The sequence below is a fragment of the Pecten maximus genome, chromosome 17, assembly GCF_902652985.1.
Source record: "Pecten maximus chromosome 17, xPecMax1.1, whole genome shotgun sequence".
NCBI lineage: Eukaryota > Metazoa > Mollusca > Bivalvia > Pectinida > Pectinidae > Pecten > Pecten maximus.
The window spans coordinates 8,859,565-8,886,724 of NC_047031.1; the positions used below are offsets into that span (position 1 = coordinate 8,859,565).

Below are 27,160 nucleotides of genomic sequence, written 5' to 3' on the forward strand. Positions count from 1 at the left end.
TAGCAATTACAGATCGCTAGAATTAATATGAATCACTGAAATCGCCACGGAAATCAATTTCCGATGAAGCTGTCAGATGGGTTCATAAGGTCGTTTCAGGTTAAGGTCAGGGGTCATGTCTAATATAACCTGTCTAGTTTTGTGGTAAATAAGAAATAATAGGTTTAATGTGGTAGAAGTGATATGGAATTTTCGTACTTATATATTTATATTCTCTTTGATCCAATTCCGAAGCCCTACATTGAATTTTGAGTTTGTTTACGGAAAACTGCTCACGTGACTACACGAAAGCAAATCATAAACATAGGCTCGTTTCTTGCTGTCGACGTCTGCCAGATGGGCTGAATATATAGCACAGACGACAGGGAGAGTTCTGATGGATAGTTCGTTAGCTGAGGTGGGAGGTAGTTTCAGAGATTCTACACGAACAGTTTCAGCTATGTAGCAGATGTGGAGTGTTGTATACTGGGAGAAATGAAGCCCGAAAAAGGTGCGTTTTGGGAGGGTCGTGTCGAATCAAAACTCTTCTCGCTTGGGTGACTTTTCATTTTAGCCTTACAGTCCCGATCAGCTGTTTACGAAAGTCACCTTATATAAGCTTTAATTTCATAAGCTCTCATTTTTCATTCCTGATTGTAGAGAAGATATTTCTACTTGTACATAGTCCATTAAACTACCAACCCCGCATACAAATAAGATGGAAATGAATAATTTGTTTGACAGCTGATTCACCCTGAGTCACTTTTTGGTTGGTCGGTTCGTCCTTTGCTTTGTTTTGGGCTTAGGCACGTTGGAGACTGTAGGGATACAAGGTTATATTTAGTAACAGTGTAATACGTACTTTTACTTGGAGGGGACACACGGGCCCTTATACACAATGGGCTGTGATTGTGTCGTCTGCCTGCCTTTATTTAACCATTTATTCATTCGACTGTATTACTGCCGATGTGCTGTTTTTGTGTTGATTTTGACATTAAAGCTCGTGCGGTTTATTCACCCTGTAGGTCAGTGTACTGTACATATACATCCTTATATGGACATTACACGTCAGCTACACACATGTATACCACGGACCTATAAGTCAATACGCCGTGGAGATAAGTCCCCAGGTGCTATATATAGTCTGCTGTAGGAAGTAACATAAGTAACGTTACACAAACACTGGATCAGTATGTGTATCTGCTAACACAGGTGTGACATGCATACATGTATTTTACTTGATGAGGAAATAATTATATGTACTTTCACCCACAAATTGTGATAGAGGGGTCACACTCTCCATACCATACAATCCCTAGTCTGGCCCCAGGGTCCCTATCTATACCAGATATGGTTGGACACACAGATATCTGTATAGACTACTAGTAGCTCCAGTAAAGGTTTATAATTTAGTGTTGTCAAAAATTTGGTGCTGGCAAAAAACAAATCTACAAAGACATAAGGGGTTCAGTAAAAAAAGGCTCTGGTGGGCCGGTCAGTGAAGCAGTTAAGGGGGTCGGTGAGGGAGGATGGGGGTCGGTGAGGGAGGATGGGGGTTGGTGAAGGAGGTCAGGGGTCAGTGACAGAGGTCAAGGGTTTGGTGAAGGAAGTTGGGGGTCGGTGAAGGAGGTAAGGGGTCTGTGGTAGAGGTCAAGTGTTTGGTGAAGGAGGTTAGGGGGTTTGGTGAAGGAGGTTAGGGGATTGGTGGAGGAGGTTAGGGGGTTTGGTGAAGGAGGTTAGGGGGTTTGGTGGAGGAGGTTAGGGGGTTTGGTGGAGGAGGTTAGGAGGTTGGTGACCGAGGTAAGGAGATTGGTGAAGGAGGTTAGGGGATTGGTGAAGGAGGTTAGGGGGTTTGGTGAAGGAGGCTAGGGGGTTTGGTGAAGGAGGCTAGGGGGTTTGGTGAAGGAGGCTAGGGGGTTTGGTGAAGGAGGTCAGGGGTCAGTGACAGAGGTTAGGGGGTTGGTGAAGAGGTCAAGGGTTTGTTGAAGGAGGTTAGGTGGTTGGTGTAGGAGGTCAGGGGTCGGTGAAGGATGTCTGGGGGATGGTGGAGGAGGTTAGGGGGTTTGGTGGAGGAGGTTAGGGTGTTTGGTGAAGGAGGTTAGGAGGTTGGTGACCGAGGTAAGGAGATTGGTGGAGGAGGTTAGGGGGTTTGGTGGAGGAGGTTAGGGGGTTTGGTGGAGGAGGTTAGGAGGTTGGTGACTGAGGTTAGGGGGTTTGGTGGAGGAGGTTAGGGGGTTTGGTGGAGGAGGTTAGGGGGTTTGGTGGAGGAGGTTAGGGGGTTTGGTGGAGGAGGTTAGGAGGTTGGTGACTGAGGTTAGGGGGTTTGGTGGAGGAGGTTAGGGGGTTTGGTGGAGGAGGTTAGGGGGTTTGGTGGAGGAGGTTAGGAGGTTGGTGACTGAGGTTAGGGGGTTTGGTGGAGGAGGTTAGGGGGTTTGGTGGAGGAGGTTAGGGGGTTTGGTGGAGGAGGTTAGGGGGTTGGTGACTGAGGTAAGGAGATTAGTGAAGGGTGTGACGGAGGTTAGGGGGTTTGGTGACACTGACAGGGGTAAGGGGGTTGGTGACGGAGCTCACTAACTAGCTATATAGCCTGCTGACATTTTATGATTGTTTTTGTAATGAAGGAATGCAAATTTAAACCAGCCAATCCATTGGTAGACCATTTTATTTGAAAAATACATGGAATAACATGTACAAATCTGTTCATCTGACAGACTAGTTGACAATAAAAATGATTTGTCTGTCGGCAAAATCTGCTCGTCTGGACGAGCGGTGGCTTGGTTATACCGGCCCTGGATGGTTGACCTTTAGTTACTGGTATTGTCTTATTACATTAAAATGAGGATAAAAACTGCTGAAAACCCATCAGATATACTCGTCAAGTCTGAAATACAGCATTCACGAGTATTTATTAATTACGTCTTATATATATAAATTATTAATTATAGTTAAAAAAATTTTTATTAATTACGTCTTATTAATTAAAGTTAGAAAAAAAAAATTACATATTAAAATGACATTGAACATTTAAAGTGCTTATCAGGGGAATATTTAATTTGAAACTTTTATCTTATTTAAAACAATTATAAAACAAATGAATATTTATAGACTTCTGTTAAAATTTTAAACTGTGTTGTTTAATAATTGCTCAGGGCGACTTCCAGTGTTTTGGGGCAAAATTGGAGTGATGTTATGGCATTCAGACTGTTTTATCGGCCAATACTTTAAGTAACTCAATCAACTTGGGTCTCGCGTTTGCTCCTGGGGAGGGGGTAATCTTTACAATAGTTTATATAGGAAAATCACATTTTTGACTATTATTTGTTGGATTTCTATTGGAATTCATTCTAACTTGGCAAGCATTATCAGCATGGGATGACAGTTTGATGGTATGCACATTCTGGCCCTGACTGACCCCCAGGGGCTGATGGGTGGGGCTTAAAAGGGTCAAATTGACTGAAATTTCAAAAATCTTCTCAAGACCCTAATGAGGTAGAATAAAATACTCTGCATAGATCGAAAGGTCTTAATTAAGGTGCTTTACCAAAATTGTGAATTTCATGACCCTGGGGTCTCTTGTTTGCCCCTGGAGAGGGGGTTAACTTTACTATGGTTTATATAGGGAAATCACATTTTTGACTATCATTTGTTTGATTTCTATTGGAATTCATTTTAACTTTGTTAACATTATCAGCATGGGATGATATCTTAATGGTATGCACATGTACATGTATACATGTTGGCCCTGACTGACCTCTTGGACTGATGGGTAGGGCAAAAAAGGGTCAATTAAATTAACTGAAATATTTTCGAAACTCTGGTAACCGTCAAGGCCCATGGGCCTGTTGTTTTTAGAAAATTAATAAATGATTCCAGGATGAGATTTATTTTAGAAAATTCATTACAAATTCCAGGATGAGATTTATTTTTTTTAAATTAATAATTAATTCCAGGATGAGATTTATGTTTAGAAATTAAACCATAAATCACTAATTGCAATCAATATCTGAATTCGTAATCAATGATAGATGCCAACTGCCCCAACAGATCAATATAATAAGACTGGGTTACTCATAATCAACGTCACATAATCATGATCAGCTGTGTAAGGTCAGACAGTGGTGTACCTGTTATAAGCTGGTTGTACAGGTCACCTGGTACTTATGTGGTTTTTACCCACTTATATCGGTCTGTGGTTGATGTAAGTATTACTAGTCATGAATGGAAAATAAAGACTCACTGTAACTTTTGTAGGGGAAAATGTGGGACGTTGCCGTATTCTACCTAAACTGTAACCTTTGTAGGGAAAAATGTGGGACATTACCGTATTCTACCTAAACTGTAACCTTTGTAGGGGAAAATGTGGGACATTACCGTATTCTACCTAAACTGTAACCTTTGTAGGGGAAAATGTGGGACATTACCGTATTCTACCTAAACTGTAACCTTTGTAGGGGAAAATGTGGGACATTACCGTATTCTACCTAAACTGTAACCTTTGTAGGGGAAAATGTGGGACATTACCATATTCTACCTAAACTGTAACTTTGTAGGGAAAAATGTGTGACGTTACCGTATTCTACCTAAACTGTAACTTTGTAGGGAAAAATGTGTGACATTACCGTATTCTACCTAAACTGTAACCTTTGTAGGGGAAAATGTGGGACATTACCGTATTCTACCTAAACTGTAACCTTTGTAGGGGAAAATGTGGGACATTACCGTATTCTACCTAAACTGTAACCTTTGTAGGGGAAAATGTGGGACATTACCATATTCTACCTAAACTGTAACTTTGTAGGGAAAAATGTGTGACGTTACCGTATTCTACCTAAACTGTAACTTTGTAGGGAAAAATGTGTGACATTACCGTATTCTACCTAAACTGTAACTTTGTAGGGAAAAATGTGTGACATTACCGTATTCAACCTAAACTGTAACCTTTGTAGGGAAAAATGTGTGACATTACCGTATTCTACCTAAACTGTAATCTTTGTAGGGAAAAATGTGGGACATTACCGTATTCTACCTAAACTGTAACCTTTGTAGGGAAAAATGTGTGACATTACCGCATTCTACCTAAACTGTAACCTTTGTAGGGAAAAATGTGTGACATTACCGTATTCTACCTAAACTGTAACCATTGTAGGGGAAAATGTGTGACGTTACCGTATTCTACCTAAACTGTAACCTTTGTAGGGAAAAATGTGTGACATTACCGTATTCTACCTAAACTGTAACCTTTGTAGGGAAAAATGTGTGACATTACCGTATTCTACCTAAACTGTAACCTTTGTAGGAAAAATGTGTGACATTACCGTATTCTTCCTAAACTGTAACCATTGTTGGGAAAATGTGTGACATTACCATATTCTACCTAAACTGTAACCATTGTAGGGGAAAATGTGTGACGTTACCGTGTTCTACCTAAACTGTAACCTTTGTAGGGAAAATGTGTGACATTACCGTATTCTACCTAAACTGTAACCTTTGTAGGAAAAATGTGTGACATTACGGTATTCTACCTAAACTGTAACTTTGTAGGGGAAAATGTGGGACGTTACCGTATTCTTCCTAAACTGTAACCTTTGTAGGGAAAAATGTGGGACATTACCGTATTCTACCTAAACTGTAACTTTGTAGGGAAAAGTGTGTGACAATACCATATTTTACCTAAACTGTAATCTTTGTAGGGAAAAATGTGGGACATTACCGTATTCTACCTAAACTGTAACCTTTGTAGGGAAAAATGTGTGACGTTACCGTATTCTACCTAAACTGTAACCTTTGTAGGGGAAAATCTGTGACGTTACCGTATTCTACCTAAACTGTAATCTTTGTAGGGAAAAATGTGGGACATTACCGTATTCTACCTAAACTGTAATCTTTGTAGGGAAAAATGTGTGACGTTACCGTATTCTACCTAAACTGTAACTTTGTAGGAAAAAATGTGGGACATTACCGTATTCTTCCTAAACTGTAACTTTGTAGGGAAAAATCTGTGACGTTACCGTATTCTACCTAAACTGTAACCTTTGTAGGAAAAAATGTGTGACATTACCGTATTCTACCTAAAGTACTGTAGTCTTAACAAAAAATTGACGGTCTTTTGTTAAAGACCAAAGATTGTTTGACCAGACTGACAATAAGACTTTGTGCCAATATAAAGATTGTATGGCCAGAGCCCATACTGACCATTAGTCTTTTGTTAAAAACTAAAGATTGTATTATTATTATATATGATAGCCAGAATGACCTTTAGTCTTTGGTTAAAGAATAAAGATTGTTTGGCCAGAATGACCTTTAGTCTTTGGTAAAAAACTAAAGATTGTTTGATCAGACGGACCTTTAGTCTTTGGTAAAAAACTAAAGATTGTTTGATCAGACGGACCTTTAGTCTTTGGTTAAGAACTAAAGATTGTTTGGCCAGACGGACCTTTAGCCTTTGGTTAAAGAACTAAAGATTGTTTGGCCAGACTGACCATTAGCCTTTGGTTAAAGAATAAAGATTGTTTGGCCAGACTGACCATTATAATCTTTGGTTAAAAGACTAAAGATTGTTTGATCAGACTGACCATTAGTCTTTGGTTAAGAACTAAAGATTGTTTGGCCAGACTGACCTTTAGTCTTTGGTTAAAAGACTAAAGATTGTATGGATATATTCATAAAGATCAGCCATCTTTTTATGAGATAATTCATTAAAATCACATATAATTGTAGCCTTTCCCAGAAAATGAAGCTTTAATTATGAAACAAGTTATACAACTTGTATTAATTACTTTATGTTGAATACAGAGTACATCAAAGCTGGCTTTTACAGATCTAGAAAGTCAGGTGGTAGTGGCAGTAAAGTTATATATATTCATACATGTTGGGCCTCGTTTTAAAATTCTAGAAAGTCAAAACCAATGCAAAACCCAAGTTTAATGCCAAAAAATCTTTTATGATCTAAATTCAGTTGATATTGATTAAATAGTACACCATATAGCATCACACCCTCAAGATTGTCTACACTTGATTACATTTCGACGGTCAAGGTTAAAGGTCACATAAAAAAGTTTGTATGCATACATGGCTAATCTCATGAACCTCAAGGCAGATTTATTTCATATACATAGCAATCACACTATCAAGGTATACATACACCTTGTTGGATTTGGCGGTCACTAGCGGTCACTAGTGGTCACTACTGGTCATGCAAGTTTGTAAACATTTTCTTCGGGTTGGAAAGTATATGGTAAACGTGTTTATGTAAGGATTTTTGTTACACAACCAATAAATGTTTAAACGTATAAACATTCAATGGTTTTGTAACGAAAATCCTTACATAAAGTTGCTGGTCAAGGTTAAGCTAAAAGGTTGTACTTGACTACTTTGAAATATGTTTGTGTACATGATATCTCGATTACATCGCACTATAGTTCTACAACTGATTAGATTTCTGTGGTGAAGATTATATGTCAAAGGTCACGCTTGACCATTTCTTGAATTAAAAAAGTGTACAATCTACTGAATCCGTGGGCAGATTTGTTTTATTGGTGAGGGGGTGGGGGTATATCTATGTTAGCCCCTGGACAGATTTATTTTATTAGTGAGGGGGTGGGGGTATATCTATGTGAGCCCCTGGACAGATTTATTTTATTGGTGAGGGGGTGGGGGTATATCTATGTGAGCCCCTGGACAGATTTATTTTATTGGTGAGGGGGTGGGGTATATCTATGTGAGCCCCTGGACAGATTTATTTTATTGGTGAGGGGGTGGGGGTATATCTATGTTAGCCCCTGGACAGATTTATTTTATTGGCGAGGGGTTGGGGGTATATCTATGTTAGCCCCTGGACAGATTTATTTTATTGGTGAGGGGGTGGGGTATATCTATGTGAGCCCCTGGACAGATTTATTTTATTGGTGAGGGGGTGGGGGTATATCTATGTTAGCCCCTGGACAGATTTATTTTATTGGTGAGGGGGTGGGGGTATATCTGTGTGAGCCCCTGGACAGATTTATTTTATTGGTGAGGGGGTGGGGTATATATCTATGTGAGCCCCTGGACAGATTTATTTTATTGGTGAGGGGGTGGGGGTATATCTATGTGAGCCCCTGCAGGACAGATTTATTTTATTGGTGAGGGGGTGGGGGTATATCTATGTGAGCCCCTGCAGGACAGATTTATTTTATTGGTGAGGGGGTGGGGGTATATCTATGTGAGCCCCTGGACAGATTTATTTTATTGGTGAGGGGTGGGGGTATATCTATGTGAGCCCCTGGACAGATTTATTTTATTGGTGAGGGGGTGGGGGTATATCTATGTCAGCCCCTGGACAGATTTATTTTATTGGTGAGGGGGTGGGGGTATATATCTATGTGAGCTCTGGACAGATTTATTTTATTGGTGAGGGGGTGGGGGTATATCTATGTTAGCCCCTGGACAGATTTATTTTATTGGTGAGGGGCTGGGGGTATGTCTATGTGAGCCCCCAACAGTTTTATTTTACTGATCAGGGGGCTGGGGATATATCGATGTGAGCCCCCAACAGATTTGTTTTATTGGTGAGGGGGTGGGGGTATAATGTATGTGAGCCCCCAACAGATTTGTTTTATTGGTGAGGGGGTGGGAGTATATCTATGTGAGCTCCCAACAGATTTATTTTATTGGTGAGGGGGTGGGAGTATATCTATGTGAGCCCCTGGACAGATTTATTTTATTGGTGAGGGGTGGGAGTATATCTATGTGAGCCCCTGGACAGATTTATTTTATTGGTGAGGGGGTGGGGGTATATCTATGTGAGCCCCTGGACAGATTTATTTTATTGGCGAGGGGTTGGGGGTATATATCTATGTAAGCCCCACTCCCTTTGCTTCTATTTCTGTAATTTTTCACACTTTTACTGCCAATTAACACCAATGAAAACACAAAACACATAAAAAAAGTTCATGGATCAGTATATATATGTTCAAATATTTCTGGACCAGCATTATCTTTTCAGATGATAAAGCTGTAATAAATAAAAGTATCTTTATGGAAATATCTACATTAACATCAAATACTATATATACCCACATGTCGGACAGGAATAGATTAAGACACTATGACCCGTGTATTATTGTAGGTGGATCAGACATGGAGGATACTGTGTGGGTTCCCGCCGATTTGTTTGCCGAGATAGGACTGTTGGTGACCGAGGCCAGAACCCCAGATCAGTCCCCTAAAGGGCGTGTTGAGGGCCCCCACTGTCTCCCCGTACAAGGGGTCAGAGCTCATGTTTGTGATAAACACAGGCAACAGGTGAGTGTTCATTGTCACATATCTAGAGGTCAGAGGTCATGAAGAGGTGAGTGTCCAATAACACATACATGTATCTAGAGGTCAGAGGTCATGAAGAGGTGAGTGTCCCCTGTAATCCTGTGATAATTGTCCCTGAAAAGTCTCCCCATATATGTGTGCTCCTAACTTTATCCATGAACAGGGGTCAAAGGTCATGCATGAGATAAAAACAAAATAAATCTCTTTCCCTATAATGACACTACACAATGCATGTCTATGTTGCAACACAAGTCAATATGTTAAAACACCAGCCAGTATATATGTCACTTGGCAGATGTCATATTGTGTCATTGTTGGGACCGGAGTTTGATATAATTGATAAATTTCCAGACAATTCATTGCAGATCAAATGTTGATTAACTCCTGTTTTGAAGCTTTAGAGAATATAAAATGGCGGATAAACATTTGTAGATAGAGTTTAGTACATATATCATCCATCTTACGCTAATGTTCTTTTTAATTTGTTGACCATGCAGTGCCGGAAGACTGACTTGCAGAAAAAGCACATGTACATGTTGACAAAGAATATGATACCAATGCGAATTGATGTTCTTCTGATGCCGAATTGTGATCATGGTCAGCTGGAAGCTTGTACTGTGGTTGGTTCGATCACAGCTAGTCAGGAGGATATGACTTTGTTAGAGAGATGGGATGTCCAGATTTTGTCCAAACGGTAAGTGGCTTCGGACAACTAGGATATAATCCCCATAGTAACTATACAGTGTACAAATAAGTCATCTCCATGGAAACAGAATAAATATATTGTGGGCCTTCCGTTAGTTACCAGTGTAAACAAAAAAATACATTCCTAATGTAATGAGTAACAAGTAGTGTGATGCTGTCATCTCTATGGTAACTAGTGTAAACAAGTAAGAATGATGCTTTCATCTATATGGTAACATAATAAACATGTTGAACATGGTAATTAAAAAAAAAAAGTTATAAAATCTGAGAAGTGTTTTATTGTCAAATTAGTGGTTTTATGGATGTGCAGAATGATTCTGAATATTGATTTAAATGTCATTCTTCTCTGCTAATCTGCTGAAGCTGCAGTTGAAACAATCTTAATGTTTTTCAGGCAATATCTCATAGATTTAGCCCATTATCAACTGTTGTATTGTGATAAGAAAAATGTATAATAGAAAGTTTAAATTTATGTTATGTTCATATAATACCTGACAGATTTATTTAGTATTTTGTCTACCATGAACACATGTTCAATAATATATTATGATTATAAACAACAATTTGCATCTGTTCGGTAGAAGATTGGAGAGATGCGAGACTGGGTTTGTGACCGGAAGAGTTCTGCTACAGGCTGTACGGAGTTATCTTCACTTCTCCCAGCTCAGTTCCTGGCTCACCTCACAGAGGGGTCAGCTACCAGTGCAGGTTGTGTACAGGTCAGTAATAAAAGTGTTACTTTACAGCTCAAAGCTGCATGTTAGCATCTCTTTCTGATTCTTCTTAATCAAGAGCGATATGATATTAATCTCTTTCTCAAAATCACACAGGATCGATAGAATTTATAGATGCTGTATTACATAGAGGAGTGAAAATCTATTTCTCTAAATCTCACAAGAATGAGAGAATCTATTTCTCTAAATCTCACAGGAATGATAGAATCTATTTCTCTAAATCTAACAGAAATGATAGAATCTGTTTCTCTGTATCACACAGGAATGATAGAATCTGTTTCTCTTTATCACACAGGAATGATAGAATATATTTCTCTAAATCCCACAGGAATGATAGAATCTATTTCTCTTAATCTCACAGGAATGATAGAATCTATTTCTCCAAATCCCACAGGAATGATAGAATCTATTTCTCTAAATCCCACAGGAATGATAGAATCTATTTCTCCAAAGGACATAATTAAGAGAAAATTGATAAAAGATTAGATGTCATATTCAAATTCAGCTATTAAACATTTTCGCTGATCGTAGCTTGTAGGAACTGTTCTGAATATTTATACTGACTGTTGTAGAGTTTATGCTCCTGGAGAGTCAGTGTGCCATGAATTCACATCATTACCTGAGAAACATCATTTCCCGATCGCTGACCTGTCACATTCTGCCGTTCGTGCCGAAGTGTCATCCATCCCACGTCAGCAGACCATTCCAATATTTCTATGCATGGAGGATGATTCTCTGAGTGGATTTACACGAAAACGAAAAAGTCCAGTGCAGCCAGACGATATCTGTTCAGGGGAGGGAAGTCTTTTCACTGAACCAAACGAAAAGAAACAAAATCTACCTGTAAAAAAACACTTCGCTGCCCGACAGGGATACAATACAAGTGCAGTCTGTACTTTCAGGTCGCCCTGTGAAACTTCAGATCAATCAAACATCGTATCAAAACAGAGAGATTACTGTTTGCCTTCAGTTTCCTGCTCCACCTCAGTTCTCCATCTTCCACCAGCCTTGTGTAAAGATGCTGTCCAAGGGAAGCAACTCTGGACAGCAAATCATTCTTCCATTCCATGTGAGACTCAGTATGAATTAAGAAAACCACCTAACGGTCAGCCACCTAAACGTAGCAAAAATGTAGAAGGCTTTTCTAAAAATTTCAATGATCAAGATGTTGAAAGTCAATGTCAACAGCGGTCAAAGTTTGACCAGACCGTGGACAATGGTCAATCCTGTTCCAGATTAGATATAAAATCTGATAGGTCCAATTCTGATATTTCTGAAAAAATATCTGCAATGAAACAGACGTTCAAGGGGAATCCCCTGAATTTATCAGATCATCGCCATGAAACTTCGTACTCCAAGACCCACGAGCCATCTGTACTTGTAAAGCGTTTACCTAGCCCTAAGGTACTCCTAACGAGTACCGGAAACACAAAAGGATCTCCGGTGTTCTTCAAACGTCGGAAGATTGATCTTGGTTCTCCGGGGGACCAGTATGATAGCATAACGGAAGATCGTGTGTTTTCAGATACCATAAATGATTCGGTGAAGCCGCTGAAATCGGAAGATATTGAAGCGTACCTCTCTAGTCTAACACATCATGGCCCGATCTCCGAGAAAACAAGCACCACACTTGATACCATTCCTCTCACACAGTGTCGTTTCTACATCGGAGATGAAACCAAGAAAATCGTGGATATTCCGCCACCCAAATTGAAACACGATTCAACATCGGAACGAAATCAAAGTGAAGAGGAAGTTAATTCTAAACATACCGTTGTACGGCATCTATTTAAAAAGAGTCTTTCTGAACCTGGGCCTAGTCTATGTCAACTAGAAGCTTGTGACATAAGTCTAAACAAGGGTGAAAAAGAACATTCTGGTGCTGTGTTATCCCAGAAGCTTTCAATTTCACAAAATGTTGAAGATTTATCCGAAAATGGGTATTCGGATGATTCCACACCAACCAATAGTCTTTCAGATTCAAACGATGCTCTAATATCGAGTCATCTTTCATCTAATTCATCATCTGCTTCATCCACTGGTGTTGCCATGAGGAAATCATCCCCGGTTCATTCAGATCAGTGGTCTACATCATGTGACCTTGTCTTGCCAAATACAAGGACAAATCAGAAAGGGGAGGTAACTTGTGAAATAAAACAAGATATTTCCATCCATTTAACAAAAGACGATTCTTGCTTTGAACTGGAGAGAGGATTATCAGGTCTAAACTTAAAATGTGATTCTAGTCGTTCTGGATCGACCGGGAATGTTGATCAGATGAGAAGTTCAAACCCTAACTGTGATTTAACTGTTGTTGGCGATGACAAGGACTTTTCTGTCAATGGTGACGCGTCCAAACATGACAATATCTGTGATAAAAATAACCTGACAAAGAGTCGGAAGGCAGAGGGAGCAACTCTCTGTAAACACATACTGAATAAGGAACTGAAGAAGAATCTACACAATGTAAGTTAAACTCACAGGGATTGAGTGAAAATACAGGCTTTCTGATAATTACATGTATGAGGAACATAACATTCCAATTAAAATTTGAAAATATATTTGACTATGTATGAATTACGCATAGATATCTTTTCATGAACAAAATGTATCTATTTAAAAAAAAAAATAATGTGGTGGTGTTTTTGATTCTCAAGGACAGTAGTACTAGTTCCATTTAGCAAAATAGCATTTCCCTTAAGAAGATTTAAAATCACTATAAACTTTCATGAAATAATTAATTTTATTCAGAAAATGAAAATGAATCATTGCATCATCTAGATCTGTTTCTTCACAAATTTTGATAAAAGATCTAAAATTATGACATTGTCTTGATATGCTTTTAACTTATATAATGAGTGTCTCCAGATTCAAATAAAACATGACAAGCCTCTGTTTCGGATAAGGTAGTAGACGAGTGTGTTATTGTTGTAGGAAGAAGCTATTGGAGAATGTTTGCGTACAGAAAAACCACAGAAAGCAGATATTTTTGAGTTCCGTCAGACGCTGGACAGGAGCTCTGCAATGGTGTTTAATTCCTCTACGGGGCTACCTTCTCGCTCAAGTCCGGTAAGAGAGATATTTATTACTTAATCTAGTCTAGGGGTGCCCGAGTTGATAGGTGTCCCGACACTTCATCACTAGCCCTCCACCTCTGGGTTGTGAGTTCGAAACCAATGTGGGGTAGTTCCCTGGTACTGACCGTCGGTCGGTGGTTTTTCTCCGGGTACTCCAGCTTTCCTCCACTTCGAAAACTAGGCATGTCCTTAAATGACCCTGGCTGTTAATAGGATATGCTAAACAAAAATAAACCAAAAATGTGTAGTCTGGTTGGTTACGGTGTAACCTGGTTGGTTACGGTGTAGTCTGGTTGGTTACGGTGTAGTCTGGTTGATTACAGTCTAGTCTGGTTGGTTACGGTGTAGTCTGGTTGGTTACGGTGTAGCCTGGTTGGTTACGGTGTAGTCTGGTTGGTTACGGTGTAGTCTGGTTGGTTACGGTGTAGCCTGGTTGGTTACGGTGTAGTCTGGTTGGTTACGGTGTAGTCTGGTTGGTTACGGTGTAGCCTGGTTGGTTACGGTGTAGCTATATAGTCTAGTTGGTTACAGTCTAGTCTGGTTGGTTACAGTCTAGTCTGGTTGGTTACGGTGTAGTCTGGTTGGTTACGGTGTAGTCTGGTTGGTTACGGTGTAGCCTGGTTGGTTACGGTGTAGTCTGGTTGGTTACAGTCTAGTCTGGTTGGTTACGGTGTAGTCTGGTTGGTTACGGTGTAGTCTGGTTGGTTATGGTGTAGTCTGGTTGGTTACGGTGTAGTCTAGTTGGTTACGGTGTAGTCTGGTTGGTTACTGTGTAGTCTGGTCGGTTACGGTGTATGGTCGGTTACGGTGTAGTCTAGTTGGTTACGGTGTAGTCTGGTTGGTTACTGTGTAGTGTGGTTGGTTACTGTGTAGTCTGGTTGGTTACGGTGTAGTCTGGTTGGTTACTGTGTAGTCTGGTTGGTTACGGTGTAGTCTGGTTGGTTACGGTGTAGCCTGGTTGGTTACGGTGTAGTCTGGTTGGTTACGGTGTAGTCTGGTTGGTTACGGTGTAGTCTGGTTGGTTACGGTGTAGTCTGGTTGGTTACGGTGTAGCCTGGTTGGTTACGGTGTAGTCTGGTTGGTTACGGTGTAGTCAGGTTGGTTACGGTGTAGTCTGGTTGGTTACGGTGTAGTCTGGTTGGTTATGGTGTAGTCTGGTTGGTTACCGTGTAGTCTGGTTGGTTACAGTGTAGTCAGGTTGGTTACGGTGTAGCCTGGTTGGTTACGGTGTAGTCTGGATGGTCACGGTGTAGCCTGGTTGGTTAGGCTGTGGCCAGGTTGGTTACGGTGTAGTCTGGTTGGTTACGGTGTAGTCTGGTTGGTTACAGTGTAGTCTGGTTGGTTATGGTGTAGTCTGGTTGGTTACGGTGTAGTCTGGTTGGTTACGGTGTAGCCTGGTTGGTTACGGTGTAGTCTGGTTGGTTACGGTGTGGCCTGGTTGGTTACTGTGTAGTCTGGTTGGTTACGGTGTAGTCTGGTTGGTTACGGTGTAGCTAGTCTGGTTGGTAACGGTGTAGTCTGGTTGGTTACGGTGTAGTCTGGTTGATCAGGCTGTAATCTGGTTGGTAACGGTGTAGTCTGGTTGGTTACAGTGTAGTCTGGTTGGTAACGGTGTAGTCTGGTTGGTTAGGCTGTGGCCTGTTTGGGTTACGATGTAGTCTGGTTGGTTACAATGTAGCCTGGTTGTTTGTTACATAGTCTGGTGGGGTCTGCTTGGTTACGGTATGTTTTGTATGTCCCCAAACACTTGTAATTCGTACAGTGACATTCTTAAGATGGCCCATGTGGAGTCATTTCAAAAGAATACACTTTAGTTTTGAGTTTGCAGACAATACATTAATAATTCAACCTCTAATAAAGAAAGCGATGTTCCAATTACAACACTGTGTATGTGGAGATTGGACACAGCATTAATATTGCTGGTCATATGTACTCTCCATGAATTTCTCATTTGTATAAGGCCTGGAAAGCCATTTGTTAATGTCCCCAACCACAGGGAAATGATACCATAAACAATAGCCCAGAAATGTCAGCGAGTCCAATATTACTGGTGTCCAAATCCTGTGAACAAAACTCACAGAAACAAGCAAACATAATCAGTATTGATTGTTTTAAATTTCTGCTGGGTAATTAATCATCTCTCATAACTCAGCCACTGTGTAATATGACTTATTAGATTTTATCGATTTTTATCTAAAATTGAAATTTAGAAACTGGTTTTTGTCGGTTTAAAATGTTTTCTTTCACTACATAATCCAAGTCTTTGTATAATCTATAACTTTCAAAAAAGAAATTAAGTGAAAATTAAAGATTGTCATCTTTGGCAAAATTTATACTGTTCTTGTCCTACACCTGGTGAGCAGTGGATATAGAAGATTGAACACTGTCGATGTAAACAGTAATTTATCAAACACATTCATTAGAACGGGTTGCTGTTCAGTATTTTTTTTTCTTTAAACTGATTCTTTTTCTTGCAGGCTCCTGTGAAAAGGAAGTCCACAGGGCGATTCGACTATGACAACACACTTATCAATGCACGAGCCATTAAAAAGTATGTGTCACATATATATAACTGTCCTGTACCAGTCAGTAGTCTCCTCCTAATTACCAGTCCCGGCCTCTAGATCTGGTAAAACACTGACAGTTTCTGTCAGTCCTTCTTTCTCACTTGAGATTTTTTTCAGTTTTATTTATCTTCATTTTGTTGAAAATACCACAAATTTATTTTGTAGAATATCTTGAATAAATAGCTTGAATTGTGATTTTGTTCAAATTGATCTTCATATATGTCATTATCCATCTTTGATCGATCCGTATCATTGCTATTTCTTGAAAAATACCAGAAAGATATTTCTCAAATTTCATTATTATGTAGGTTCCTTTCTGTCTCGAGTTTTGCCATTTCAATTTTAAATCTGATCCAGAAAACAAAATGGCCGACAGGCAGCCATCTTGGAATATGACAGTTGAAAATTGTTTGTGCTATTTCTCGAGAAGTTTTGGAAGGATTTTCCTCAAACTTAATATGTAGGCTATCTTGGTCCCTATTTGTGCCCATTCAATTCACCAAAATGTGGCTGACAGGCAGCCATCTTTGATTTTGACAGTGGAAGTTTGTTATAGCTTTTTCTTGTTCACAGAAATTTCTTCAAGATCTTTCTTAGATTTCATTGTAGATTCGCCTTGTTATCAAATTATCAAAGTATAGAAAAGAATTCTGATCAGTCTTTCATAGAACCAATAAAGATCATTCATTCATGTACACCAAGATCACTCTGGGATCCCTTTACACATTAAATGTTTTATGAAATTGAAGGATCATTATTTTCAAACAAAGATCTAATGTTGGTATTTAAAAAAAAACTTTCCTGGATAGTAATTTAAATTATAAATCTACACACATCATTTAAGATTGTGATTGAAATCTGTTCACAGTGCGCTCTCCTGCTCAAAGTTGGTGCTCCAATCGGAATGTACAGTGGTTGCCGATGACAACTCCAGTAAAGTTTTGAGCACAAGTGCTCCAGCTTCCACCAACTGTCTTCTAGGAAACTTTGAGGTATGCTTTATCTCCCAGGGATTTTCCTACAATAGAAACAGGGTCTGTTAAAAAGACCCATTCCCCTAAAAAATCTTGTGAAAATTCCCAATTTGCCAATGAAAAATTCCCAATTTCGAAGTCACTTTTGAATGGTTAAGTAAATTCATCTACAAAGACCTATACTAATTAAGGTACTTTTAAAAAATAAAAACAGCTATAGATAACAAAATGAAATCAAAAATAATATAAAGGCAATAATCATCAAAGAAAAACGGAAATTTGTATGAATTTCACTATTTTTTGTTTTTCCCAATGTCACATTTTGTCGCGTAGAAATTCCCGATTCAATGAACCCTGGACTCGGTTGAAAAATTGCAGGAAAATCCCTGTCTTCTACTTCAATTCGAAACCATGGGGAACAGATCTCAAATTGATAAAATATGGGGAACATATCTTAAACGGACAATTAATAAAGAAAGACCTAAAGTCATTTATAATAAAATGGTAAGCAATAGCCCATCTCCATTGATATTGGCGTCCAACGAATGTTGAGAGGATTTGTTAAGGTCTACAGCAACGAAGTCTGATCCAATGATGTACAGCTCAGATCAGGACAAAAGCTGTGGTCAGAAAAGCTCAGATCTTCAGGGTGTATTGAGAATAGATGAGAAACTCTTCAAATGTATTCTTCTCCTTCTGTGAATAATATACTTCAACTCATCAAAAAGAGATTTTGATCATTCAGCCAAACTTTGGGTGAATGTTGGTGTTTTCGGACATTTTCATCAATGTTGCTGTTGAATTTAGCTTTGTTTCAGGACATGCATGAAAAGTAAATAATCTGTCATATTTTTACGGATCCATTTCTAGGAGTCTGTACTGAATGGTCGAATTGAGCCTGTCGGAGTAGTGAGTGGTTTCACCGCCGAGATTGGGGCCGGAGGCTGCTTCTGTCCCAAACACGTAACGATTCCAGTCACGGCCTACTTCTTCCAGCTGTCGGACGATAACGCCCCGTCCCCCTACCTGGTAATATTAATCGCATGATAATGCTCTGTCCACATCCAATAAAGATATAGCGAAAAAAAAATCATGATTTTAACCAAGAAAATTTCACCAACTATATTTTTAGCTCACCTGGTCCGAAGGACCAAGGTGAGCTTATGCCATACCGTTGCGTCCGTCGTCCGTCCGTCGTCGTCCGTCCGTCTGTCAACAATTGACTTCTTCTTCATAACTACACATCAGAATTTGACCAAATTACCAGCGACAAATATAATTACCAGTGACAAATATACTTAATCATCATTCTTGTTTCATATCTCATGAAATCCAGGTGAGCGATACAGGCCCTCTGGGCCTCTTGTTCCTCTTGAAATCAATCTAACATTCAACATCACATACCTGGTATTCAAATTAATCTGCTTTCGATAAATCCACTCTAAACTTTTTCACAACTTATCTTGTCTTCTGCTGTCACAATTATATCATTTGTAACACTAGCTAGGTTGGGGCTTTTTGTCAAATGAGACAACTTTATTCTGACTGGCCATTTCTTTTTAAATTTCCAATCCAAATGCATATTTCTTTTTAACCATTTAAGGATTGAATCTTGATTTGGTCGATTTCATGGGGTCATGAATTGAGTTGCTCTTGAGACAAATTTAATGCGAAGCAGTTCATGTTGAATTTGTCTCAAGAGCAACTCAATTCATTGTTTTTTTTTTTCGAATAAAAAAGTCGGTCTAGATATTAATATCGTGTAGCTTGTGCAAGCCTAAATGCGGAAAAGCCCGAGGAGTTCCGGATTGTGCATGTCTAGTCAGATGAGTAAAATAGTCCGCTATTTTAGGATTGAAAAACAGTATTACTTTGTCAAAATAAAAGTATTTAGCATATCTGGTCTTTCATAAAATACAAGAATACATTATAAATTTAATAATTTTAATAATTATTCGATGCTTATAACAGCAATGTAGAAAAAGTGAAATAGTTCCGCTGAAGGATTTTAACCATGTTTTCATACGCACTGATCAGTGTTAATCTGGTCAAATTCATGAGCAAATTAAACAGATTAAGTTTGGTAGTTTCATTGAGTCAAACTTGAGTAGAAATTGAAATATTAATGTTAATGTTGGGCCTTATTCCACATGAGTTACCAGTTTTAGTACAAATTTCATTTCACAATATATAGTAATATAGAGGTTGTTTATTGTATGGAAAGTATCATACTATGGCCCACTTATTCATTAATATGTATACATGTACATTTATATATAAGATGTCTACACTGTTTCTGGGTAAATATTTTATTATAAAAGTAAGTCAACCTGCCGACATTTTACCATCAGCAGCTTAAGTGTACAGTCTTTTACGATGGTGACGGAACTCTTTTGCTTGTTGTTGTAGGGTCATATAAACCTGGATTCCATAGGGAAGAGGGGATATCACATTCCAAAGTGTGGAACATTACAAGTGGTAGGTATCTCTTAGCAAGAAACAAAATGTGTTTATTTTTAGCTCACCTGACCCGTAGGTCTGGTGAGTTTATGCCATGGTGCAGTGTCCGTCAACATTTCATTTAAATCCCAACTTGTCCTGAATGCCTGAATGGAATTTGATGAAATTCGGTCTGGAGCATTATTTGGCAAAGGAGATCAAACATATAGATGGAGGGTGTGGCTACCCTGGGGCTGGAGGGGTGGGGCACAATAGGGGAAATTGAGGTAAAAATCCTTTAAATACCTACTAGTCTTGAACAATTGAATGTATTTTATGAAATTCGATCTGGAGCATTACTGGGTAAAGAAAATCTAATGTTGTATAAGTGGAGGATATGACCCTGTTGGGGTTGGACAAAGGGGGCCAAATAGGGGAATATAGAAAAAAAAAAAATTGAAATCTTTTTTCTTTTTGAGAATACATGTAACAGGATTTGGTCCACCTGCAGTTTGAACCACTGTTGGCAGAGACAGTTCAAAAGTAGGAAAATATTTGAAATACCTGGTGTAACTTAAATTAGTTTATTTTGCCATAATTACTGAAATATCAAGGTGAGCGATGCAGGCCCTCTGGGCCTCTTGTCTTTTTATGCCCTTAGCATGAAGATGAAAGCTAAATTTTACATTAAGCTCCATTAAAATTTCCTTCCCAGCAAGATTGTGGACATGTACAGACATATTTCTAGTTAATTTAAAACATGAAACAAACCTAACAATAATTGTTACAATTTTCAGTAAAAGAGACTGTTGGATATCTCACAACCAAGTCTATAGGTTGTGTATTACTGTATGGAGTTTGAATATCTTACACTAATAGACATCTTATAATAAGGACAAAATTATATATCTTTGGCATGCATAACTGAGAATCGGAGAGAATGATTCGGTTATAAGTATTCTATGTTTGAGATACAGCTGCTGCGACACATTACCTGAACTGTTGATTCTGTTTCAGACCCTGTTCAATCCCAACAAAACAGTCGTCAAGATGTTTGTTGTCATGTACGATCTCAGTGATATGCCCCCTAACTGCCAAACATTCCTACGACAGAGAACGTTGTACACGCCAGTGGATCCAAACAGTTCTGAGCCGTCTTATCTTCGTTATCTCATCCACCTCCGGTATGTTAGAGTTATTCCCCTTGTATAACTATTCCAACACATTAAACATTATGACCGTTTTCGCTTTTGCGGTCCAAACGGTTGGACCAGTTGGACCGGTGTTGTTTGTTTATGAAGACAGACCTGGTGATTTTATATTGTTTTCAGACGAGCCTTGACAAAGACTTCCAAGGCCTGTATTAACATTTGCAGGTCCGTCGAGATAAATGCTTGAAATATTACATTAAAAATTTTCAAAACTGACAAATCGATTTGTCCGCATAAACAAACAGGCCCTATGTTTAGGCATTTTTTCTTTCGTACCATTTACTAGGTTTGCACTTGGCATTAAGAAGATTTATGTGAAGCGAAAAACAAAAACAAACAAAATAAAATAGGACCCTGGGAGAAAATGTGTCTTACATCTCAAAATATGTTTTCTGCATCTTAAGTTCATCTACAGACATCAACACAGATGGTTCATTGAGTCTGATATGTTTGAAGAAATTTGGTTGGGATGTGTAATAGCATGGGATAGTTAATCAATAAAAACAAAAGAACTCATTGATTATAGAATTAAACAGATCGTTATTTATGTGGTTATTGATTATGTATTTATTCCAATTGCTAAGTAGCACATGTGATAACAACAGCTATTGCTATCTGAAAACGTTTATTTTTTACATGTCAGAATTTCCTTAATTAGATATTTTCTGTCTCAAAGACACTATTAGTCTCGGGGATTTTCCTACAATAGAAACAGGGTCTGTTAAAAAAAATCTTGTGAAAATTCACAATTTGCGACTGAAAAATTTCCAATTTTGAAGTCACTTTTGAATGATTAAGTAAGTTTTATTTTATACAAAGACCTATACTAAAGTACTTTTGAAAAATAAAAAACATCTATGGAAACAAAATGAAATCAAAAATATTATAAAGTTAAGATTCATAAAAGAAAAACTGAAATTTGTATGAATTTAATTTTTTTATGCTTTTCCCAGTGTCACATTTTGTTGCGTATAAATTCCTAATTCAATGGGCTTCTTCTCCATCAATTTTACATGTATGTACGTAACACCAAAGTTTGTCAGTGTCCCAGCAGCTGCAGCATTCCACGATAAAAGATTAATAGAATCTATCACGGGTCTGTTCCGTGGACAGGGATATCTCAACCCCAGTGTAAGAGTTTGGCCAGTCAGCACGAGGCTTGCTGAGTGCTGGCCAGCCAAACTCGTACACCAGGGTTGAGATATCCTTGTTCGCGGAACAGACCCATGATTGATTATTTTTCTCACATACTTGCAACCAAACCAAAGTTTTTATGAAAGTTTTTCATCGCGCCGTCTTCAATGCACTTTGGAATGTGTGTCAAAATTTATGACGTCATCATTTACGACTTGGTTACTCAACGTAAAATAATGACATAACGTTATTGTGAGCAGAGTCATATAGCCTGTGCCGGCTGTCTTAACCCCTTTGTGTAATGTCTAGGACAAGTTCGAATTCAGAGATTTTGGGTCAAGGTCCCTGTTACTATTGAACAATATTGATTTATGTCTCTCTTTTTTTCAGAATATCAAGCACAAAGACTGGAAAGGTCTTCCTCCATACAGATATACGACTCATATTTGCTAGAGACAAATTTGAATTCGATCCAAAAGTTGCCAACTATGAACTGCGTTCTTACACAGAAGGGCCACAGAACCCCAAATTCTCCCCAAAGAGGTGATGATGGCGTTCTGTAGGGGACACAATTGAACAGTGCTTATCAGAAAAAACTTACCTATCTATACTGGAATGAAGGAGCCAAAATATTGATGGTGAAATATTTGATCTGCATTCATTTTAAAATTAATGGACCTCAATGGCCGATTTTTTTTTTTTTTTTTTTTTTTAGGAATACACTGGTTTAAACTGACATTTGTTCTTGATGCTTGGAGCTTGTAAATCAATTAAGTGATATTTACTAACATGAAACCCAAGATATACATTATAAAAGCTGTACCAAATAAGAAACGACGACAACAACAAACATAAAAACTAAAATGCTTAAGTTCCAAACATTTAAGTCCTAAATAGATCATGTGAGGATGTGATTTAGATATTAATGTGTGTAAGAATAAATTACAGAGAAGTTTCTTTATCTAAAACATAAAATCAGATACATTCCTGGGGCTAAAATGTCAATAAAAACTGTTTTGTGAGCGCTTTATTTCTGGACGTGGTTACCCTAGATATGAAAAGTCCTTGAATTTCAACACTGATGCCTGAAAAAGTCTTTGAATTTGATGATTCAGAGTATGTTTTAACCATGTTAGAGGAATTAGATAGCAAAAGGTACTTGTGTCAAATTGTGTCAAGTTTCAAATGTTTTAAAATTCATAGACGTTGTTGATTAAAATTATCCACTTAATCATCAAAATTAATACCCCAGGAAAATTTATGGTTTTTACTGTTTGAGAAATTGTGTCAGCTTTCAAATGTTTTTAAATTCCAAAGACTTTGTTGATTAAAATTACCCGCTTAATCAACAAAAGTAAAACCCCAGGAAAATTGATGATTTTAACTGTAGGATTGTGATACAGGCTGGTTGAGAGATGAAAGTCAGTAAAGGAGGCCTCATACTACGGTCGGTGCTCTGTGAATCTGTTACATATTGCATTTGAATCTTTTGTTTACAACAATAGCGCTCACTCTATTTATTGTAACTTTTGTTTTCTATATTTAAATTCATTATATCTTTGTTTCCCTTTTCTTTGTCCTTTCTACCTTCCTTCCTTTCCCTAGCTTTCCATCATTTCTACCTTCCTTCCTTCCTCTCCCTAGCTCTGTTTCCTCCATCATTTATTCCTTCCTTCCTTCCTTTCCCTAACTCCCTTTCCTCCGTCATTTCTACCTTCCTTCCTTCCTCTCCCTAGCTCAGTTTCCTCCATCATTTATTCCTTCTTTCCTTCCTTTCCCTAACTCCCTTTCCTCCGTCATTTCTACCTTTCTTCCTTCCTCTCCCTAGCTCAGTTCCCTCCATCATTTATTCCTTCTTTCCTTCCTTTCCCTAACTCCCTTTCCTCCGTCATTTCTACCTTCTTTCCTTCCACTCCCTAGCTCCCTTTCCTCCATCATTTATTCCTTCTTTCCTTCCACTCCCTAGCTCCCTTTCTCCATCATTTCTACCTTCCTTCCTCTCCCTAGCTCAGTTTCCTTCATCATTTATTCCTTCCTTCCTTCCACTCCCCAGCTCCCTTTTCTGTCATTTCTTTCTTCCTTCCTTCCTCTCCCTAGCTCTGTTTCCTTCATCATTTCTTCCTTCCTCTCCCTAGCCCCCATTCCTCTTCCTTTCTACCTTCCTTCCTTTTCCTAACTCCATTTCCTCTGTCATTTCTACCTTCTTTCCTTCCTTAAGCTCCTTTTCTACCTTCCTTCCATCCACTAGATCCCTTTCCCGACACACATATACCAGGTCATGCTTTTAAATTGTTATGTATGATTATTTTGCTGTTTTGTTTGGAGAGAAAAGTGTTGATATATGTTATGTATATGTTGATATTTTATAAGTGATATACATATATATATATATATGTATGTATGCTCAGTGAGTTTGATTGAGACATGTGTAGTGTATAGTTAGCCTGTGAGTTTGTGAGTACCTGAATTCTTTATAGACTGGTCAAAGTTTGTCAGTATGGTTTGTTAGGTATAATTGTACTCAACAACACAATACAAACATTTGTTTATATCCTTCAAAATAGGGGCCGCGGTGGCCGAGTGGTTAAGGTGTCCCGACACTTTATCACTAGCCCTCCACCTCTGGGTTGCGAGTTCGAAACCTACGTGGGGCAGTTGCCAGGTACTGACCGTAGTCCGGTGGTTTTTCTCCGGGTACTCCGGCTTTCCTCCACCTCCAAAACCTGGCATGTCCTTAAATGACCCTGGTTGTTAATAGGACGTTAAAGAAAACAAACCAAATAGACTGGTCATAGTTTGTCTGTATGGTTCGTTAGGTATAAGTGTACTAAAAACACAATACAAACTGGTTCGTTAGGTATAAGTGTACTAAAAACACAATACAAACATTTGTTTAAATCCTTCACAATACACGGAATTAGATTTGCGATTAGCATCTCAAAGCCGGAATGTGTTTACTTGTGTTAATGTTAAATAGAAAGTACAAAAGAGACTTACATCAATACCAGATACAGGGTATGTCAAAGACACCTGTATTATAAATCACGTTCATCCTCTAGGACTTAATCTAGTAATACAAGGGGCCAAAAATGGAAATCCAAAAGTTCGGTAAAATCCAACCTACCTAGACCAAGAACGGTGTGATCTTACCCCGTAATTAAATCCGTTTGGGTTTTTGTAGAATCCGAGAAAACCATAAAATACAATGATCATTCTCTACCCGAGTCACTGTTTATAAGAATTTAAATGTGGCCTACGAGGTCTAGATCAGCTAGATAATTAGTCTTTAAGGAATGGTGAACATGCTAGTTTTAAACCTTCAGAATACTGTGTATTGTTAAACACTTAAAACAACGTAACTGTGTACAGCTGTAGGTGTTACAGGTTATTATAGACATCTTGTTTAAATAGAGAAATGATTGTTAGAAACTGTTTGATGGGTGGTATTAAGGTCAAAGAAAGACATAAATCTATAGGTACACAAAAGTTAAATACATCTGTAGGTCAACTTTAGGTACACACAAGTTTTACAACTTTAGGTACACACAAGTTATACATCTTTAGGTACACACAAGTTATCAATCTGTAGGTACACACAAGTTATAAATATATAGGTACACACAAGTTAAATACATCTGTAGGTCAACTTTAGGTACACACAAGTTTTACATCTTTAGGTACACACAAGTTATACATCTATAGGTACACACAAGTTATCAATCTGTAGGTACACACAAGTTATAAATCTATAGGTACACACAAGTTAAATACATCTGTAGGTCAACTTTAGGTACACACAAGTTATAAATCTGTAGGTACACACAAGTTTTACATCTTTAGGTACACACAAGTTTTACATCTTTAGGTACACACAAGTTATACATCTTTAGGTACACACAAGTTATACATCTATAGGTACACACAAGTTATACATCTGTAGGTACACACAAGTTATACATCTTTAGGTACACACAAGTTATACATCTTTAGGTACACACAAGTTTTACATCTTTAGGTACACACAAGTTATAAATCTATAGGTACACACAAGTTTTACATCTTTAGGTACACACAAGTTATACATCTTTAGGTACACACAAGTTTTACATCTTTAGGTACACACAAGTTATACATCTTTAGGTACACACAAGTTTTACATCTTTAGGTACACACAAGTTATAAATCTATAGGTACACACAAGTTATACATCTTTAGGTACACACAAGTTATACATCTTTAGGTACACACAAGTTTTACATCTTTAGGTACACACAAGTTTTACATCTTTAGGTACACACAAGTTATACATCTATAGGTACACACAAGTTATACATCTGTAGGTACACACAAGTTATACATCTTTAGGTACACACAAGTTATACATCTTTAGGTACACACAAGTTTTACATCTTTAGGTACACACAAGTTATACATCTGTAGGTACACACAAGTTATACATCTTTAGGTACACACAAGTTATACATCTTTAGGTACACACAAGTTTTACATCTGAAGGTACACAAGTTATAAATCCGAGTGTGCGTGTATATAAATAAGGTACCCACCACTTTAATAATGAGTGAAAGTCGATTATGATTTTGAATTTTGAATTTTATCAGCGGAGGGATTTTCTGTGCTTTATATGTGTGCAAATGGTATTTTATTTATTATTTGATATTTACATTGAAAAAATGTATAAAAGTGTTATGCAAGCGAGTTATGTATTTGAATTTAAATTATACATTATAAATATACTGTTATGCAATCTCTTTGATCCTGGAAAATAAAAGCCAAGTGTGAGAAAAACAAGAAATTGTTATATTTTCTTTCAGTACTCCAAAATTATATCTATATAATTATGATATATTCAACGGGTTTTTGGTCACCTGATCGTGTCACGTGACCTATTGTGTTTGGTTTTTGCCATCGCGCCTTGTCGATCAGTAAACAGATGACATTTTGACTTTAATCTTCTCAAAAACCCCAGAAGCTTAAAAGAATGTAACGACCCTCACTGCCAAAAGACCAGCAAAGTATTAA

The 27,160-nt window shown here is 38.2% G+C and overlaps 1 protein-coding gene across 8 annotated transcripts; it reads left to right on the plus strand.

Annotated features, from left to right (window-relative positions):
• Nucleotides 1-302: 302 nt before the first annotated feature.
• LOC117315398 (protein FAM214A-like) lies at nucleotides 303-26,929 on the plus strand. Of its 8 annotated transcripts, none has more exons than XM_033869564.1 (15): nucleotides 303-490; nucleotides 9,086-9,261; nucleotides 9,777-9,973; nucleotides 10,566-10,703; nucleotides 11,291-13,184; nucleotides 13,653-13,787; nucleotides 16,273-16,346; nucleotides 17,231-17,354; nucleotides 18,207-18,365; nucleotides 19,746-19,814; nucleotides 20,793-20,959; nucleotides 22,511-24,936; nucleotides 24,978-25,596; nucleotides 25,735-25,872; nucleotides 25,911-26,929. In XM_033869564.1, exons 1-12 carry the CDS (start codon nucleotides 475-477, stop codon nucleotides 22,665-22,667), a joined length of 3,306 nt encoding a protein of 1,101 aa, XP_033725455.1. In that variant the 5' UTR covers nucleotides 303-474; the 3' UTR covers nucleotides 22,668-24,936; nucleotides 24,978-25,596; nucleotides 25,735-25,872; nucleotides 25,911-26,929. The 8 variants fall into 8 exon arrangements, with proteins under 8 accessions (XP_033725455.1, XP_033725453.1, XP_033725458.1 ...); XM_033869562.1 differs by having other exon boundaries at nucleotides 25,735-25,797; XM_033869567.1 differs by having other exon boundaries at nucleotides 25,823-25,910; nucleotides 26,611-26,929.
• The last annotated feature ends 231 nt before the right edge of the window (nucleotides 26,930-27,160 follow it).

Excerpts from the sequence above, each read along its gene's own strand:
- LOC117315398 (XM_033869563.1), top strand. Across the intron at positions 13,185-13,652 it reads TGAAGAAGAATCTACACAAT|GAAGAAGCTATTGGAGAATG; the intron begins GTAAGTTAAACT and ends TTATTGTTGTAG. Across the intron at positions 19,815-20,792 it reads AGTGTGGAACATTACAAGTG|ACCCTGTTCAATCCCAACAA; the intron begins GTAGGTATCTCT and ends ATTCTGTTTCAG.